At 39.5% G+C, this 20,553-nt stretch overlaps 1 protein-coding gene across 2 annotated transcripts in view; it reads left to right on the forward strand.

The window, feature by feature from the left end:
- Positions 1–158: 158 nt before the first annotated feature.
- Positions 159–20,553, forward strand: part of lhfpl3 (LHFPL tetraspan subfamily member 3) — a 38,627-nt gene continuing 18,232 nt past the window's right edge. For both annotated transcript variants that reach the window (XR_005638164.1, XM_039791817.1), the window contains exon 1: positions 159–619. Coding sequence is in view for 1 of the 2 variants with exons in the window: in XM_039791817.1 (XP_039647751.1) it covers positions 184–619 (436 nt within the window). In the remaining variant the exon portion in view is untranslated. The remainder of the gene's footprint in view (positions 620–20,553) is intronic.

The raw sequence follows: 20,553 nt of genomic DNA on the forward strand, positions 1-20,553 counted from the left end.
GATGCTGTGGGAACAGCTGTGACTCAATTAAGTCAGAAAAGATAAAATCCGAAAACAGCGACAAGTTCGTCAGAACACTGGGATTCTGCCTTTTACGGATCAGATGCGGCAGATGTTAGTTTGCTGAGAGCGTGTTCATTGATCCTAAGTACCGAGCAGACCTCCCTTCACACAGAGCGGAGGATGATCCCCGGGGCCCCCAGCACGACCACCACCATGCTCCCCGCCGCCGAGGCTGCCAAAATTTACCAGACCAACTACGTGCGCAACTCCCGCGCCATCGGCACCCTATGGGCCATCTTCACCATCCTCTTCGCCATCGTCAACGTGGTGTGCTTCATCCAGCCGTACTGGATCGGAGACGGAATGGACACCCCGCAGGCGGGCTACTTTGGTCTGTTCCACTACTGCATCGGGAACGGGCTGTCCCGGGACTTGACCTGTCAGGGCAGCTTCACCGAGTTCAGCACCATCCCCTCCGGTGCGTTCAAGGCCGCGTCCTTCTTCATCGGCATGTCCATGGTGCTGGTCCTCACCTGCATCGGCTGCTTCGCTCTCTTCTTCTTCTGCAGCACTGGCACCGTGTATAAGATCTGCGGCTGGATGCAGCTCGCTGCAGGTAGGAGACTCTGCTCTGACTACAGGTTGGAGTTCATAAAACACTTCACTGAGTCAGAGCTCCAATGAGATTACACGGAGATCAAATTAGTATAATAAATCAACCAATTCACTAGAAATTGTCAAAATTCAGAGGGTTACCCCCATCTCCTCCACCTCATAACGTTTGGTATAACCAGGTGTTCTTTTGCTTCTTCAGGTCATAAACTCCAATAGATACTCATTTGAAAAGTGTTGAGGTTGGAACTCAAATGAGTAATTCCACAATCATATAATTTACTGGGAATTGGCCAATCACAGGTTTTACCCTCATCTCCATGTACACACTGCACAAAGCACTGCACTTACCTAAAATACATGTTTTGCCTGCTTTTTTGGGTGGAACACTCCAATAGTTTGGTCACTGAGCCCCATTTTAATAATAATAATAATTTCTGTAGTTACTAAAGCCCTGAAGTGAAGGTGTAGTGATAACCAATGTTGTAGCCTGGTTGACTCTCTGAGAGTGGGTCTGGGCAAGATTCATTCACAGCCCATTTCCAAAAGGGCGTCACCAACGAACACTGCTCAAATGCCTCTGGGCGCAATTAGATAGTCCTTTAACCAATCAGACCAACGATCCGGGTGACGTAGCATCAACGGGTTGCTGCGCTTCGGTGGCCATCATGTTGAATGTAAACAAAAAGCTGCTTGCCGTCACTGCACTATCGTCATCGTGTAAAGCCTGCCTCAACGGTTGTGATTGGGGCCTTGATTTGGAAAAATTGGAAATGGGCTTGAATGGGCTCTTGTCCAGACTGACTTGCAGAGCAAATCTCAAATTTGCCGGAAGTTCGTCAGGGTTTTCCCAGGCTAGTAGCCTTGGGGGAATTTAACACCTCAGATTGAAACAGTAAAAAACACACTGATGCCCAACGAGTTAAACAGTGAAATATTCAAGCTTTCTTTTTTTTTTTTTTAACAATTGTATCTTTTGTTGGGGGTGATTTAATGATACCTGCAGGTCAGAAGTGGACTTTGAGGTAACATACACATGTAGAGATTCATCAGAACCAGACAGTGATAGGCTATTTATTTGAATCTCCTTCCAGGTGGGGATCATCAGTATAAACAAAAATACACAAAAAAACATAATTTTCAGTTTTTCACCCCACATTTCTCTGACATTCATTAAATCCTTTTAATGCAACATATTCCAAAGTACATCTAGGTCTTTGTCTTTCGTGGTAAACTGTAGTAAACTCAAGTCTGCCAGTTTAAAAGCTCAATTACACTCTTAACACGTAAGTCCTCAATTCATTTTTGGGGTTTACATTGTACGTGCCTTTCAACTAGGAGCATAAATTGAAAATATAAATGATTCTTTTTCTTTTAATAAGAACAGAAAAGGTCTCTCTAACATCTTCAAACCCTTCTTGCACATTCTATAAAAAAGAAAAACACAAAAGGAAATGAGAAGAGAAAAGAAAATCAAAGGAGAAGGGACATGTAATGTGTGACTGACTGAACTGCCTTTAATTAGTTTTAGTCTAATTTCCAGCATCCTCTCTGAAGCAGACAGAGAAGATCATGATTTCCTTCCAAAATAATTTTTTCAAATAATTGAGGGTGCAGCTCAGCTTTATATCTCAGCTATTTCAGTACACAAGGGGAAATGACAGAAAATGTCAGCAGTAACATTGTTTTCCCACAATGTCACAAAGACATTTTTGATGAGCAACCAAACAGAAGAATTTTACATTTTGTTTTTTTGTATTTGGATGTATGTGTTGATTTGGATCTTATTATGTTCCAGGCTTCTCTCACACAAGTTCATATTTAAATCACAATAAGAGCATATATACTATAGCACACACATATACACACAAACTCAGTTATACATAATCATCACATACACAGTTCATATAGACATACCTATTGCACACGTGACGACAATAATACTCTACAATCCATCAATTATAATATTCACAACACATTTCATTTAGGTAATATGTTTATCTCGGACTATAAAAGTTTGTTTTGAATGCGTATTAGCTTTTTAAACTATTGAATTTTTCCAAATAGTGCAATTGAATGTTGTTGAATATTCACACAGTGGAGTTGCTCCAATTTCAAACCCACGCAGATCATTCTCACTGCCATGTTTAATGCAATCTGTCCATATCTCTCTGAGCTGTGCTGCACAGCAATAACTGATATGACTATAAATTAGACTATGAGATACAACTTGAAGAATATATGTAGATTAGAAGCTTGCAATTTGTCAGATTCATCAGTTTTCTCCTCCTTCTTATTGTGCATATTGTCAGACTTTTATTGTTCGTATTTAACACCATTGTCCCCACTCATTTAATAATCACTTTTTAGAATTGCAATACTCAACAGTGTTGGAGATGACATTGTCAGACTCACGGTGGACAGTTTAAAAGAAGTATAAAAAATGATGCAGCAGAACTTATGTGGTCATCAGTTGGCCTGTCATTCAAATTACCTTGACTTAACATTTACTGGTGAGAGTGGTGGATTTTTTAACATGCTGTTAAAAAGAAGCATTGTTAAAGAGCCACAACAGATGAAATGTGTACATGAAGGAGCTGTAATTTAAGCCAAAAACAGGAGATGTGATGTTATTGCTATGATAAAATGAGTGCCATCACACCAATTTGCACCCATATGACAAATAATGACTTTAGGGCATAATTTAAGGTTCCAAATTCTCCCATAAATCTAATTTGTGTGTATACATAATCGTCCAGCATCATACTGTGCATCTTCATGGATGCCTGCTTGTAAAACACAGCTTGTTCTCAAATGGAAATGAAACGTCATAACCAATTATAATCACATTCATGGAGAGTGTGCCTCTGTCTGTCTGCAATCTAATTCCTCGTTGCACAAGCCATTGATTAGATATAGAGGATGGTAAAGCCATTGGCCAGCTGTGTCGCTAAAGTATCCAGAGTGTCTACTCAGCAGCTGCGAATTGGAGCGAAAGTACAACAATGAGCTCCTATCATCAGAGTCCTAATGAGTGGCACATCCTGGCAGTTTGCAGTCTTTTTTTGTCACAGATGAAAGCTTCTTCTTAATCCACCGATTCCCATGTTGGCTTTCTCCAGTTTGTTCCCACCATGTCAGGGGAGCAGATGTGACAGTTTGCAACATATTCAGGTGAAGAATTAAATCATCTCTGGTGTTTTTTGTAAATGTGGTTAGCAGTTCTGGAGAGTAACTAAGTACATTTACTGAAGTACTGTACTTTTAGTTACATGTGCTTTTCATTTTATGACTTTATACTTCTACTCTACTACATTTCAGACACAAATATTGTACTTTTTACTAGGGCTGCACAATTTAGTGCAATATCCAAATCGTAAGGGGGCGCAATATTTGTTAATGGCAAAATATGTGTCAAACCATTCTGAATTAAGTATTGTGGTGCTGCAGAGATGTCCTGGCCTACAAATCGTATCCTACAGATTAAAGAAAAAAATCTTTGTTTGGTACAGCTCCTTGCAAAAATCACACTATAATCATTTTAATTTCTTTCAATGTTAATAATTTTCAATGAAAATGAGAATAATGATACAAAAACGATCATTCCCTCCAATATCGTTAATCATATCGCAATCGCAATCAAAATAATCGCAATTAGATGTTTTCCTCATATTGTGCAGCCCTACTTTTTACTCATAATCAGTAGACGATTTGAGGGGGGGATGCCTTCCACCTTGTTAGCAAAATGACCAAAATGCATGCCCCATGTTAACCTGCCATTCCCCCTCTCCATCTCCTAGTAGCAGATAGAGTGCAGGGGCAGAGGGGTTGTTTAGTTGAATATGTTAGTCTAGTCTGCCGGACTCATTGATCCTTTATCTGACTGAAGTTCAAGCGCAAGTTAGAATCTATGGCCCCATGGCTCTGAAATATCAGTAGCCTGTGTATTGGTAAATCCATGGCACTGTCCGTGGTGCTGAAGTAGCAGACACATTTGTAATTGCAACTTTTTCTCTGATTCCCGCCCTTCTGTCAGTTTCATCTTGGATCTATAATATTCTTTAAACTATCTAATTTTGTAAAAAATACAAATACAGAACCAAAAGAGTCGTTCATGGGGTGGTTTGTTAGTCACAGGTGAACAAAACAAACCGGTTTCCCCCTGTTGAAAATTAACAATTTGCATTCTGACTGCATCTATTTAACAGCTGTAGTTAATGGTTACATTTCAGGAATTTCATTTTCATTGATAACCATCTTTTGATTATTTTCTTAAGTAAACTGCTGAATCATTTGGTCCATAAAATGTCAGAAAACAATAAAAATGTCCATCACAATTTCCATAAGCCCAAGATGACACTTCCAAATTTGATTTATTGTCTGACCAACAGTCCAGAACACAAAAATATTTAGCTTAATATCAGTATTAACAATCTAATGATGTCATATATAATAGGCTAATGTATCAGACACAGGGGCCATTTTTCTGACAAAACAAGTACTTTTACTTTTGAAACGTTCATTTTGCCACTAATATTTGCACTTTTACCGCAAATAAACATCTTTTTTGATCATCAGTTTTTTTTTTTTCCCCCTTTTTTTTTTTTTTTTTTTATATCATCTCTCATTTCCGCTGAGGCCACTGTGAAATCTGCCATTTAAAGGTTTTCTAGGCAACGTAAGTAGCCAATATCGAGGTGCTTTCTCTCTCTAAGCAGTCTGAAATCCTGATGTGATTGTAAAAAAAAATCCTCCCTGTCAGATGTCCTTTCAGGTGGTACGAGGCTGCTGTGATGTGCTATCAAAGGCAGCCCTCCTCTCCAGTGATGGGATGCCCTGAATGTTTGATGAGCTCTGCCTTCTAGTAGATGAAGAGATTTTTTTAGAACTATAGCTAAGAATAATGATGATCACTGTAATGATGTAGCCGTTTCGTTGCTTCTTTGCAGATGTGGTAAAAAACTGTCTGGTTTGATGGTCTGTTTTATAATTTGCACAAATCTTTTGCAAAACTTTGCACAGCAGTTGGCAGGCGTACATCAGACAGAGCTGGCATCTGGCCCAAACAGAGAGACAACTTTTGTGTCTTTCTATTTTGTTCTCATCTTCACTTTTCTGCATGATAACCACCAGTTCTCCACCTGCTGAATGTCCTGACCGTTCATGAAGGTAGATGGCCACTATGGCTCTTATAAGAAGTCCACCCATTGCTACTACCTTTATTTTGGAACTCCTAGTTGTTGGCTGCACACCATTCCAGCAGGGATGAAAGGTATTTTTGTAAGCTGCTTCATGAATGTTTAAAATCCAACCTGATGATATAGAATCATCTACAAACTTAAACAATTTAACATCGCATGAAAATGATGCGAATCATATGTTATGGCCTTCGCAGTCATCACAGTAGACCCTGCAGGAGATTTCTTCATCAAAAAAACAAATGTGCGAATAACTTTTGGAAAAACTGTTTCATCCCTCAGAGACTTCTGGAATCTATGCCAAGGAGCATTGAAACTGTTTTGGAAGATTGTGTTAGCACCACTACGACATTTCTTTTTCACTTTATAATTCCTTAGTTTTTTTATTTATTTATGTAAATTAAAGAGCTTATAAAAAAGCAATCTGGAGGATGCCAAATGGATTCTTCACAGCCTAATGACTTACTTTATATATATATATATATATATATATATATATATATATATATATATATATATATATGTATATATATATATATATATATATATATATATATATAAAGCCATAAATAAGTGATTTATTTGCCATTAACAAATCCATTAGTTACCATTTATAAACCCTTGAGCAAACTAGAAAGTGTTTGTTTTCTGTGGTTGTATACCCATAAAAATCCATAGAATCAGAGGTGTGTCCAATTCCTGGTAGTCTGACCAGCAGCTTTCTGTGCAATAAGTGGCTTTCCTCTCGGTGCTCTAAATGGTCTCGCATTCGGAGCCAAAACAAAAAAGTCCATTTTGGTTGCTGGAAGCTTATTGATCCAAACGTTGATTTCCAGAATATCAGGAAGAACTACTCCAGGGACAGCTGCATGTATCGTAGTTCAGTTGTGTCTTACCCTGTGATAGTGACAGAGAAGACAAAGGCTCTGTTTGCCTTATGTTTGATGCATGATAACACAGTTTGATAAAAGCGTCTGACTGACTGATATTATTATATATGCTCGGTGCATCATGCAGTATTCAATTTTACACCTCTTCAGAAAGATGTCAAGTGGAACCGGGACGTTCTGCTTATCACCGTCACATTGTGTGAGGGAAAGGAGAGAGAAAGGTACGCAGAGTGCACTGTCACAATGTGTCTGCAGAGGAGAAGGGAAGATAATTAAAACTGATACAGGGAATGTTTGAAAGCTGAAATATTCAGCTTGAAATAGTGCTTGTGTTATTTTTGTCCATGTTATTATCCAATAAGAAGTATATATATTATTCCTCGTCTAATCTGAAGTTGGAAATCCACACATGCTTTGCAAATTACATATTATATTTTACTATAGTTTTCCTTCCTGACAGGAGATCCTATTAAACCACCCTACCATAAACCTGTGTTCATGTGCACAAAATGCCACGACTTAATGAGCTAATTTGGCAAAAATGAATGAGATTATTTCGATAAAATGACTAAAACTGCCCAAATTTTCCTTTCATGAAAGGTAATTGGAATTAATGTTTTCACCTATGAAATGTAACACTTCAAAATGGCTATAATCAATATTTTTCAAACCATCAAATGGCAATGACCTGCATTTTTGACAGCCCACTACAAGGTCCGTTCAGTAGCCATTCTGGAGCTTTTGATCACGCCGCATGATCTTTCTCAGCAGATGGAGTTTGAACCTTTATTACATGTTTTTTATACGTATGTTATTTCTTACATTTAATATGTAAAATATCTGATATTGCCTATATCATGTAAAGTTAGCACTTATACAATGTCCAACCAACCACAAATCTTTCACATGTGAAATATTGTTTTATTCCAAAAAAAGATGCTGAACTCACTGATCTCGACCCCTGAATATAGATGCTATGAATTCTGTACTTGTCTCTTCAAAAATAGACAATAAATAAATAAGAGCAAGAGTGTGCTGGCAATAATTGGTTGCTGATCAAAGCTAATCTAAAAAAAAAAAGGCAGGGCATGTGAGCTCTGTGAACATTTGCAGTGTGGCTGAGATAGTCTGGATTTAAGGCAGAGAGCTAATGACATCAGCCCGGTCTTTATCCTCTCACACATAAAATGAAGGGCCGGAAGAGTCTGAGAGGCTTTACAGTGATGTAACTTGACCACACATGAGACTAAGACGCCAACATGAACACAAACACTGAGAAAAAATAAGCTATTAGTGGGAAAAACAAATTAAAAAAATCGGAGTGTTCACCTGAAGGTTTTTTAGATGGAACCCTCTGCGCTCTTTTCCTTTACTCCCTCTCTTAAGTGCTCAGCTGCTTCCCCGGGCTGCCCTTTAGGAAAACGTTTCTTTTTTTAACCTCAGAGAGGTCACAGTGGATGGATGGTGATTTTACACAGAATTAAAAAAAAAAACGCTATAGAAGCACAAAGAAAAAAGAGATGTTGATGAATGTAGAGGGAATTAGCCAAATTAAAAGCTAGCCAAGTCAGCTGAAACTCCCAGATCTTGTACTACAGACTAAGTCTGTTTGAGGATTAAAAAAGTCGATCACCTCGTTTAGCTGATGAGGATTTTAAAGGGACAGCGGCCAATCTGTCAGCCTCTTAAGTTGACACTTTCATAGCCTCAACGTACCTTTGACAACGAAACATTTAGAAAAGAAATGACTCTGAAAAAAATAATACAATCATGAAGCTACTTCATCATTGTGCTTTTTTGGTTGCTTGAGAATTAAGCATTTTAATCCATAAATTCTACTTCACTTCCTACCTAACTAACTTAACTTAAAGTGCTCATATTATGCTCATCATAACTGTATTTAGAGGTTAGAGCAGAGGTTTAGATGGTTTAATTTTCAAAAAACACCATGTTTTTGTTGTAGTACACATTGCTGCAGCTCCTCTTTTCACCCCGTGTGTTGAGCTCTCCGTTTTAGCTACCGAGTTAGGCATCTCACTTCTAACCCATATTTGTTGTGAGTCGCACCCCTATGAAGAATGAGCTTTAAATTTTAAGCCTAATTTGATTACATTTTAATTGGTTAAATAAATGTACAGCTGGTGGTTCAATCCCTGTCCTTTTCACATGTCAAAGTGTCCATGAGCAAGACACTGAACTCCATACTGCTCCCAATGTATGTGAAAAACCTTATACTTGGGGCAACCTCTAGCTCACCCAGCCCCATGTTGGCTGTAACCACATACTACTACAAAAATGTAGCTACAGAATAATCTGAGCAAATTGCATTTTTTTTTATAATATGATGTTTACCAGTTAAATGTGATGTTACATGTACATTACTACATTTTCTGAGTGTGTCAGCCCCTCCACAGATGGTTGTTCTGTGCTATGGGATAAGAAAATAAAATGCCACTTTCAACATAAAAATATACAGAGCTTTATGAAATCCAGTGCAAAAAAACAAAACAAAGCTTGAAATGTGTCCTTTAAAGTGTACCTCCCAGATGATCAGCAATCTACTTAATAGAGCTGTCACCCAGTGAGAAAAAATCTAAACACAGTGTCGGCGAGGCGATTTAAAGGAGTCCCAGAGGGTAAGGTGGGTTGTGTGGTCTATGGTGAAGAGGTGAGATCGAACATTGTGTCCAAGATGCTGCAATCACAACCGGACTTGAAAAATAATGACAAATGCACATAAAATACATGATAAATATATTGCTAACAGAATATTAAGTCTACAGCCATGCTACTTACTATGCTTTGAGTTAAAGGCTAACATCACCATGCTAACATGCTTAAAATGACAATGCTTACATGCTGGCCTTTAGCAGGTGTAATGTTTCCCATGTTAACCATCTTAGGTCAGCATGTGAGCAGCTAATTAGCATCAAATATAGCCTACAGTAAACTCAAACTTGTGAATTTGTAGCTTAAGCTACATAAACAGATGTTGACTTCCTGACGTCTACATATCTTAACACAATGTCAATGCTAATATGTTTAGCTGGTATAATGTTTACTACAGTATGTTTACCATCTTAGATTTTTGTGTTAGCATGCTAACATTTGCTACTACACACTACTACAACATTTGCTAATTAGCACTAAACACAAAGTACAGTTGAAGTTGATGGAAATTTCTTAAGGTTTGCTAACACGTTTTCACTCCCATCGTGTCAGGTGCCTTTGGTGTTTGTTATTGACGCAAAAAGTCTTCTTTGGCGTCATATTTAGACATGCTTGGTCGGGACTCTTAGCGGGCCACTTTTTGACACCCTGGGTCAGGACTTGCTTTTAACTGACACGCGGGACAAGAACGGGACATGAACCCCAGTCTCTTGGGAGAAAGTCCTGTGTTTTTTTACCCATCCACCACCCCAATCTCTTAGCGGTGCGTCCTGTACAGACACTAAAGGGTGATTTTTGCGTCAGTATCTGACGCTGAGAACCACTGACCAAGCGTCAGTATTTGGTCATAAACCAAAGTATAGGACACATTTTAACCTGATAAAGGCATTAGATGAAAAGTTACGATAAGTGATCTCCAAAATAGGATGTATCCTCTGGTTGCCTCGAATTTCTGAATAAACTTTCATGGCAATCCATCCAATAGTTGTTAAGATATTTCAATCTGGACCAAAGAGGTAGATCGAAATAGCCACCGTTAGATCGAGATTGTCATCCTTAGAGCCATGGCACTAAGATAACAATGAAATACGTGATAAATATACACAAAAACAGAAAAAACATTGCACCGATATTGTCAAGGTCACATTATTTTTGATTTACTGCAGTTTATTGACGAGTAATATGTCATGCTGAAGTGATGATGAGTTTGTCTTTTATTTGCTGAGGCGTGATGGACAGATAGGGCTGCAGGAGTGTTTGGAGCTCAGTCGAGGTAAAGCGAGAGTGGTCGTGTGTCTGATTGGGGAATCGCGAGGTATTTAGAGTCTTAAGTGTGACTGACAGTTTTGATTGCTGAGTAGTTAGGATGTGGAATGAGCAGAGAAATGGAGATTATGTGAGGTGAGGAGGAGAAGAAGAAGAAACTGTCAGGGCTGACAGATGAAAATGACTTCAGCGTCCTTCGTTCTTCAAAACACTCTGGGACTCTAATTTTACTCCACAAAATGGATACTTGTCTGTTGAGGTTAAACTGCAAAGAGATGAAGAACATTAATAGGGGTGTAAATTTACATGCACAAACAAAACCTAATATAATAACTCCAAGGTGTAGAGGAGGTCACGATATTGCTACTTTGTTTGTCTGTTAGCACCATATTTCAAAGATGCTTTTACAATTTTCAGCAAAAGATTAAAGCTGCACTAATCAACATTTTTATATTAACAATACATCAAATGAATATGTTTAATGTGAAAGATGTGGTTGGTAGAATAATCACCCGACTCTGCAGTTCCCCTCAGCTCTACGGAACATTTTAACGTCTTTCAGCTCACAGTTTGGTTTTAGGGCCTCCACGTTTACTGTTTTAGTTAACTCCCATGGCGAGCATCCCCTGTGGGCCCCACCGCCGCAGCCTAAACGCACTACCCACATTCAAATGAATGAAAGGAGTGGTGTTTTCCCCGCAACACCTGATTTGGTGTGAATGCAACCAAACAGTTTAAGAAGTTGAGAATATGTTATGTTTGTGGTTGTAATGCTGTCCCCAAGTGGCCAAAAAAAATCAATGATTGCAGTTGTAAACCATGAGAAGTAGACATTTTTTCCCTTCATTTATCATTCAAGCTTTACCAAAAATTGTAGCTTAAATATTTCAATGACCCTGAGAATAAAAGTTATTGATTTTTTTTTTTTTTTGACATGCCTAACAGTTGTTCTATAATTGGCTGCCAAATTCCTGTAATCTATTTGTCAGGATCTGGCTGTGATTGATTGCCTTTGTGCCACTCTTGTGATTTGTGCTTGTTGCTGTGTTCCATGTGTTCTGTGGTTACCTGTCTGTCAGTCTGTCTCCGCCCATCCCCTTATATGGTCTGCACTTCCTGTCTTGTTAGTTTCCCTCCAGTTCTGTTCTCACCTGTTGCTCGTTACTGTCTTGTCCAATCCTCTGTCTTTCTGTTCATTGGTCTGTGTATTTCTACACCCGTGTTCCTTTGTCTCTTGTTTGTCCTGTGCGAGTCCTGTTCGTTTGTAGTTGTGAGTTCGTAAGCTGTGAGTCATAATAAAGTGTTTGTTCTGCACTTCTGCTGAAGAGTCTTGCATTTGGGTCCACCTGCTGAAACCATGACACTATTGACATAAACTTTCATAACTCACACACACATTTGAGCAATGTTTAAATGCAAGTTGCTGCTACAGAAATTGAATAAATCTTAACAGTCCTATCCCAGCTGTCATGTGCAATTTGGCACAATTCATCCTTGTACGACGATCTAGGGAGTGTCTCTTTTAAAGAACATTAAAAACTTGCAAACACTTTCTATCATCAGAATAATGTAGCCTTTGTGCAAGTCTGTGCTCTCTGATTGCTTTCTATTTGTTTTGAATGTCTTGTCTAACACTTAATCGCACTTCGACAAGCATCAGAGACCTCACAGGCTCCATTACCTAAGAAGCTGGTTTAATCTTTATGTTGTTACGAGAATACCGAGGTAAATCCCTCAGGATGGCTGTTATTAAAAACTGTCAGTGTTGAAACTCTAATTACACCCTCAATTTGCTTGCATGAAGCAACACCAAAGTCTAAAGAGCGAGGTGTCTCAGAGGCAGCCTATAGCCTGATTTCTGCAGTGTTTGCCAGAAGTATGGCTTTATACATGTTTCATGAGATCTGCCTGGTTCTCTTATGTTTCGCTGAGGCCGGAGAAAGAAACTGCAGCTTTGGAAGTCTGTTGGCATTTTCTAGGGTTGTGTTGCACTTTAAATTGGTGGGATGGTGATGGGATAGTTTCCAGTTGCCAGACAGACAGAGCCAGTGGTGAAGCTGATGTGGAAATAATGAGGTCTTTCCAGGAGTCTCTGCAGGATGTGGATGTGCTGAAGTTATAGGGTTTAATAACACTCCTAATCAGGAGCTATGGAGCAGCAGGAGAGCTAACAGCACGAGATTTGGATGGAAATGAGAGTGCTGAATGGCTTGAGGAGAGGAGGAGGAGTGATTGGCAGCTCTGAGTTTGACATCACCTGTGTGTTGTTGAACAGTGTGTCTCTATGTATGAAAGGCAAGAGATATATTCAGTGATTGTGGTTCACACCGGCTGAGTAGCAGTATCACTGATGCGAGCAGCAGCTGTCTATGTTGTGTTATTTTTCTCTCTGCAAAAGAAAATGTTCCCAATCCGCTGTTGCATTATCCTATTGTATTATGTATCCTTGAGGGAGCGTCACTGAATAGCTTGCCCCGCTGCACGAGGGATCAGTGACAAATCCCCCAGCAGGGGAAAGTGATAATCTCAAGGAGCATAAACTCGTCCCAGAGGAGAACAACATACTCTGTTTTCCTGCTGCCTTTTTAAGTCTTATGGGAAGCTCCAGAATAACACTAACTAACTTATTCTTTAGAGTTGTGCAAATCTGTCTCTTCTGCATATCAAAGGCTACGATGATAATGGATATTATTTTCTCAGTTGTAGAATGGTTCATAGTCATCCACATTTGTCAAAATGCCACATCCTCGAGTTTAAATCATATATAGGACGTTGTAAACCTGTTATTTTGATTGAGAAGCTAAATTTTAATCCATCCATCCCACCATCCAAACAGTTTTGGACTACCTCCACTCAGTCAATCACAAATGGACTTGTTCCTGATGGAGTCCTCCAATTAAGTAATTGCTAAAATCCTTCCAGTTAGACCAGTTTGCAGAACTTGAACAGGAAGGCCTCCATTATTCAGCTCTCAAACAGTGGTGCATTGAATATCTGTTTTTTTGGCTGCTATTATCATAAATTAATGCAGCTCTGTGTCCTCTTCAAGTAAATCCTAGAGGATATTGAAATCAAAATATAGTTTGAAGCCTGTTTAAAGTGTGAAAAAATACCATAGTAATGTATCAGTACAGTAACTGCTCTTTTTATTTTTATTTATTTATTTTATTTTTTTTTAGCTTGGGTCTAAGCACTGATCTTTATCCAGCTGGACTACATCACACTGATGGTGTTTCCTAACAGATCTGGTGTAAAATGGGTTTCAGGTGTTTTTTCTGTACACATTGGGCTCTTGGAAATAAACAAAGGTTCAACACCTCTGTCAGTAAAGACTTTCATGTCAAGCACAATATTCAAGTCTTCCACACCTAATTAAGATTTGATTATCCTGTCTCCTCGGGAGTAATGTAATTAGTGTAACCAGGATGGGGGTGTATAAAGGCTGATGCAGCCATGCCCTACTGCCCTGGCCTGTAAGGCTTAGACACCTACAATCAGTGGCTGATTCTAAAAATAAAATGGGGCACCAGCGCACAGAAGGTTTTCTAGCATGTAATGCCATATATGTCTAGCCTATATGGCATTGCATCACACTTTCTCGACTGTAAGGGCACCCTCGAGGTCACTTTATCGTTTTATTTACTGTAACGGCACCCTAAATGGCACCTAATCAAATTTTCTCGACTGTAAGGGCACCCTAGAGCAATGGTTCCCAAACTTTGTCATGTGAAGGACCCCTAAACTGACCCCCATTTGATAAGATTTGATAGCATTTTTGCTTTTAGATGTTTTCATACAGAAAGTGTATGAGACCCATGAACAAAATACTATAGTTATACATTCTGTCATTGTGTTACTTGGATGGAATTATACTAAAAGTTTTAGTGGAAATTCCCCTTTTTGCTGGAGACTCTCTGGAACCACCTTAAGGACCCCATTTTGGGAACCACTGCCCTAGAGGGCACTTCATCACGTTTTCTCTACCATAGGGTCATCCAAGAGAGCACTTTTGCTGCGTTTTTTCTGAACATATTCCCCCCAAGTCCACCAGTCATTGAAGAGTCATTGGACGCCACCTTCTCACCGACAACTCCTCATAACCTCAGACAACTGGAAACTTCTGCCTTTCCAGTCAGAGCTAAAAACAAGACTGAGCTTTGAGGCTCGCCTTGCTGTGATGGGATGTGACAGGCTGAATGCGAGGAACGAGACCCCGAACCAAGAGTATGCCAAATCAACTGGCGAATGACTTTGTTGCTTCTTGATCCCTATGGCCTTTTCAATCTGAGCTCACAGTTCACAGTTGAGATATTTTAAACATCACAGCCAGTTCCACTGACCTTGCAGATTAAATGCATGCTGTTGTCATTGTCTCTCTGCAGTGGGTTACTTTGATATGAATTGTATATGCAAACATAACTAATCATTTTTTGAATAAATCATTATGCTCCCAGACATGAATGAAAGCTTCTGAGTGTGTCGAGTCTCTGTGGTAGTAGTGCAGTTTTTTGTTAGAATTTCAGTCACGTTTTTACAAAGTAAATATCCTCATTGAATCCGCAGATAGCAGCTGTAACTACTCTGACTTGCCGTGGCTCAAGAATGCAAATTAACCTGTAGCTTTTCTGGAATCACATTCAGTAAAAATATGAACAAAAACATCCACCTATCAACATCCTGTCCAACCTCTCCAGCTCTCTCTCATCCTCCTTCTCCTCAATCTGTTTGTATACTCGGACCAGAGCGAGCTCCTCTCTCACCGGCTTCATAATTACGAGATGAAGCAAGTTGAATTCAACTTAATTAGGACCTGAGGGCAAAGAGAGAGAGAGAGAAATAACTTCACACAAATAATCTCAGCCCGAGGGCGATGAGAGCATGTTTTAGCAAAAAGAAAAGGGGGAGTGTATGTGGTGTATTAACAACAAGACATCATGTTTGTATGAACATGTTTACTGTGCAGAGAGAGTACACCGTGTTAAGTAATTATACTGCAAAAGCTCACTATTGAGAAGCTCTTCCTTGCTACTAATGATCCAAGCATTTAAATTCACCAGCATATCTGTGGGCTGGTTTCCGCTATTTCCATGTTGGCAGGGAAAACGTACTCTGCAGAACTGAATTTGAAAGCTGAGATGCTTTGATTGGTATTTCCAAGATGGAAGGTTTTAGTCTGTCACCATTTCAAAACAGGAAATCTGACAGAAAAAGTTTGAATACCGATATAATTACGTTTGAAAAAGGTGGCAACTTGGTACATTAACAAGTTGGTTTAAAAAAAATGTGCTTACTGTCTTGTCTTTGACTTTCCATTGTGTATTATTGAATAAGCAAGAAGGGGCATAAAACTAGTACATAAATAATGACTTGATCCTAAGCTTCTGTTTGATCCATTAGACTTTGCAGCTGTTGTCAATAAGTCTCTTTCTCTGCCGCTCGCTTTCGCGTTTCCCAGAGTAGGGGCAGGCTTTATAGATTTCACATTGGGGGTTTATCTCCTTGATCACTGGGCCAGGGTGGAGAAGACAGCAGGTTTGATTTATTTTCCTCCTCCTGGGTTAGGCAGCTGGACAAGGACACGGTGACCCATTTGAAACTATCTATCTCGGATAAGCCTGTGAGTGTCCGTGCATTTGAGTGATGTTCATGTCAACGTGTGTGTTTGCGTGTGTCTGCTGGTGTCGAGGAGACTGACACACAGTCTCAGGTCTTCATCATATATCAGATTCTGTTATGACACCTGGCTGTTATTGTTGGAGGGTGAATGATGCTCAGATGCTCCTTGATTTATAGAAAAGACACGTCTTTGAAGGTTGCACCACAATGCCCAATTTTAAACTTTGAAAAACAGCTATGCACTCTCTTTTCAAATGACAGTAGGAGGAGATATCTGAAAGCTACTTTTAGAAGATATAACGAGTAATGTTGAGAGTGAAAACTGGCTGTGGTCGATTCTGAGTGGTATAGACTGTTGGTTTCTGGTATGTCGCTCATGTTCCAGTGTCATATGCCACTTCTCACTGGCATATACTGATTCTTATTGACAGATGTCACTGCTTATTATGATATGTCAATGCTGTGTGCAAATCTTATGTGATTCTTAGTGATATGACACTGTGACTTGTGGTACGTCCCTGCTGTTAGACCAGCGTATGGAAAAAGAAAACTTCCACTTCCATATACAACTCCCCAGCTGCCTGATGTCAATTCTTTACTATCATATATCCCAAACTGTATTTCTCTGTTGTTCATTCATTTTCTTTTTATTTGTTTGCATATACAATCAAAAAATACAATTATTATAAAAGATATATCTACACAAATACTGTAAATTCCCATATGTACAAACACACCTTTACCTACTCAGCTGTACATAAATTTAAAGTAAGCAAATGTTTGTGTAACTAAAAGCTTATAGAAAGACCTTTCTTAACAAACTCGAGGCAAGATTAACAGAATTACATTAAATAAAAATAATAAAAGGCTGCTACAAACAATACAATACATATATACAATTTATATAATAATAGTAATATATATATATATATATATATATATATATATATATATATATATACTACCGGTCAAAAGTTTTAGAACACCCCAATTTTTTTTGTTTTTTATTGAAATTTTAGCAGTTCAAGTCCAATGAATAGCTTGAAATGGTACAAAGGTAAGTGGTGAAGTGCCTGAGGTTAAAAAAAAAAGTCTGGGTTACCCAAAACTGAAAAATAATGTACATTTCAGTATTTTACAAAAAGGCCTTTTTCAGGGAACAAGAAATGGGTAAACAATGTAAAGCTGTTCTGCAGCAATGGAGGTTGATCAAGTTTTGAAAGTTGGTGCTACCAATTCCCACAGGTGTTCCAACTTGTCTGGGTTACTTACAACCCCCTCTGTTTGTATAAAAGTATTGTTGGAACACACTGTGGTACCGTACCCTCGTGAGCATTATTTGAACAGTATTGTACTGCAGAAAGTAGTGTGTTGCCATAAAAATGGCGGGAAAAAGGCAATTAACAATGGAAGAGAGACAGACCATCATAACACTTAAAAATGTTGAAATTAGAAAGAAGAAAGTCAAGGTGTCAGTGAGTACAGTATTCTTCACCATCAACAGGCACTTAGAAACTGGGGGAAATTGTGACAGGAAGAGGTCTGGCAGACCCAAAGCCACAACAGAATCAGAAGACAAGTTTCAGAGAGTCAACAGCTTGCGTGATAGGCGGCTCACAGGACAACAGCTTCAAGCACAGCTTAATAGTGGTCGTAATAAGCAAGTCTCAGTTTCAACTGGAAAGAGAATACTTTCAGCTGCAGGTGTGATAGGTCGAGTTGCAGCAAGAAAGCCATTGCTAAGACGTCAGAATAAGAAAAAGAGGCTTGCCTGGGCCAAGAAAAGGACTACTGAAGACTGGATTGGAATTAAAAAAACAATTATAAAGTCTTACCAGTTAGTGCGGAAATGAAATTTTATAAAGAAACATACATGTCTGTAGTTTGTCGATACTAAAGAAATTAAAACTTTGCACTTTATATGGATCCAGCCGCATTCCTGAATTCTATATTCAGGCCAGTTTCCGATCTCTATTCTCTCTCCGCTTTCTCCCCCTTCTAAATATTCAATCTATGGCCTACAAATCTCCGTTCTGGTAATCTTGCAGGCATTAAGTGCATCCACATTTCCTCCCCCAAAGAGCCAAAACAAACCATTAGAACTACTTCCCAGCAGGACATTTCATTTCCAACATCCTGTCCTCTCATCAATCAATATTCTCATATTGAACAAGGAAGCTGTTTGATGACTGCAGCCTTTAGCAATCATATAGACGTGACATCCAAAATATATTACTCTCCTGGACCTGGACTGTCTGCGGCCTTAGAAGATTTAAGTGGGTTGACTGATGGGAAACATGATGGATGTTATTGAGGATACATTTCTACCTCTAACAGAACTGAAATTACAGTAACAAAGCATCTCGTCCCGTTGGTTCCCTTCGAGTTGAACGCCCAATTACACTGATCATCCATCGACGATTATAACAGTGGTATTGAACTGCAAGTGAGGAGGTGCACGATGCTGTATGGAAAACATGACTAACAATGTCAACATTGGAAAACATATTGGCGGGGGAACTGAATCAAAGATAGCTAAGTGAAAACTGGATGCAGAAGTAGAATACAAATGAGGTTTGAGCTTGAGAGGACATCACAAGGCTCCAGAGCTTGAGTAGCGCCACAGCAGAGGGTTGTTATTTGATGAACTTAGCAGGAGGAGTTAGGAAGTGTGAGCTGTGGGAGTGTTTGCATCCCAGTGGACTAACTGATGATTACACCAGAGGAACAAGACTTCTCGCTGCACTCAGAGGATCCTCTCTCAAGGTGTGTGTGTGTGTGTTGTGTGTGTGTGTGTGTGTGTGTGTGTGTGTGTGTGTGTGTGTGTGTGTGTGTGTGTGTGTGGGTGTGTGTGTGTGTGTGTGTGTGTGTGTGTGTGTGTGTGTGTGTGTGTGTGCGTGCATTTGTGGGTAAACAGTTGCTTCTGTGGGTTAACAGTTGCTTCTGCTCTGCGGTTTGTTTGTTCACAGTCACTGTTTTTACGAAGGTCACGGATCAGAGAACACGGACTCTGAGTGTGTGTTTGTTTGTGGAGAGAGGGGACGTGTGTTGTTTCAGTGATGTTCGCAGCCACCTCAGCCACCCATTAATGCTCTTCCTATCCTCCGAGCTTGCCGGTTGCCATGGAAATGCCTCTCCGTGCTCCTGCTGCCTGCAACATCCTATCACTCTCACACTCTCACTCTCCAAGAGATCGCCATGGTGAACTGTTCGGGATCAGCGGGGTCCTTCTGGAGCTGCCGAAAAGAAGGGGACGCGATCTGGGAGCTGATGCACTCTGGTTGAAGGTGTCTCCATGGCAACCTGCATCCATTCAAGAACAAGGTGCAAGCCGATATGGCTGCTTCACAAAGCCAACCACTTGGTTCAGGTCCCAAACCGCAGGTCAGGGCAGCATCTCCGGAGCGGTGAAGCATCACAGCTGCATGATAAGTGGCAAGATGAGGAATCTCAAATCCGTGCAAGAGTGACGACATTTGAAGCAATTTGACTACCATCAACGAGAGAAGAAGTATTCCGATCTTTTACTGAAGTGAAAGAAGGAATGCCACAGTGTAGAAATACTGTTACAAGTAGAAGTCCTGCATACAATTTAAAAGTTGCCGTGTTTACACTTTCCATACTTAATTAAAAGTTAAGCTTGACAGTTCCTTTTTGACCTTGAAAACAGCAGTTGACAAAACAATCTCAAGTCCAGTTCCACATACTCGCTTGTTATGGACTTTCAACCATATCACATGGCCTTGTTGTCACCAAGTTTCCAGAAATACTTCACGTTTTTTATTTCAGCACTACTCCATCAAAAGGAAACCTTAAAGACATCTTGCACATCTTTTTATAAACATATTCTATGTTTTTTTGTATTTTTCTTTTACCTACAATGGCCCTAATACACCGTTGTATTGAAAACTTTGGGATCTCCACCAGACTTCAAAATAAAGTTCTGTAGTTTTTAATTATGTTTGAGCCGATTAACGAAAGCTTGAACAGCCAGAACAGCTTCTAAATGGCCCTTGTGGTGAGTTTCTCAACTGCTGTTTCCAAAGTGAAGTATGCACTTTCAGTCTCAATTTTTGAGCCAAAATGGATGAAAAGAAAAACTCAGAAAAGTCCATGATGTCTGTGTGAAATAAGGCCAAAAGCTCCAGAACAACTACTAAATGAACCTTGTTTTGTTGACACAAGCTCTTACTGACTGATCCTTCGGTGCAGTTTAAGTGGTCTCCATGCCTCCATTGTTCTTTCCATTTCAATATTGGTGCAGGTGGACTTTTTCTCATTAAGACAGAGCTCTGTAA

This window comes from Perca fluviatilis, chromosome 23 (assembly GCF_010015445.1).
Source record: "Perca fluviatilis chromosome 23, GENO_Pfluv_1.0, whole genome shotgun sequence".
In the NCBI taxonomy this organism is placed as follows: domain Eukaryota; kingdom Metazoa; phylum Chordata; class Actinopteri; order Perciformes; family Percidae; genus Perca; species Perca fluviatilis.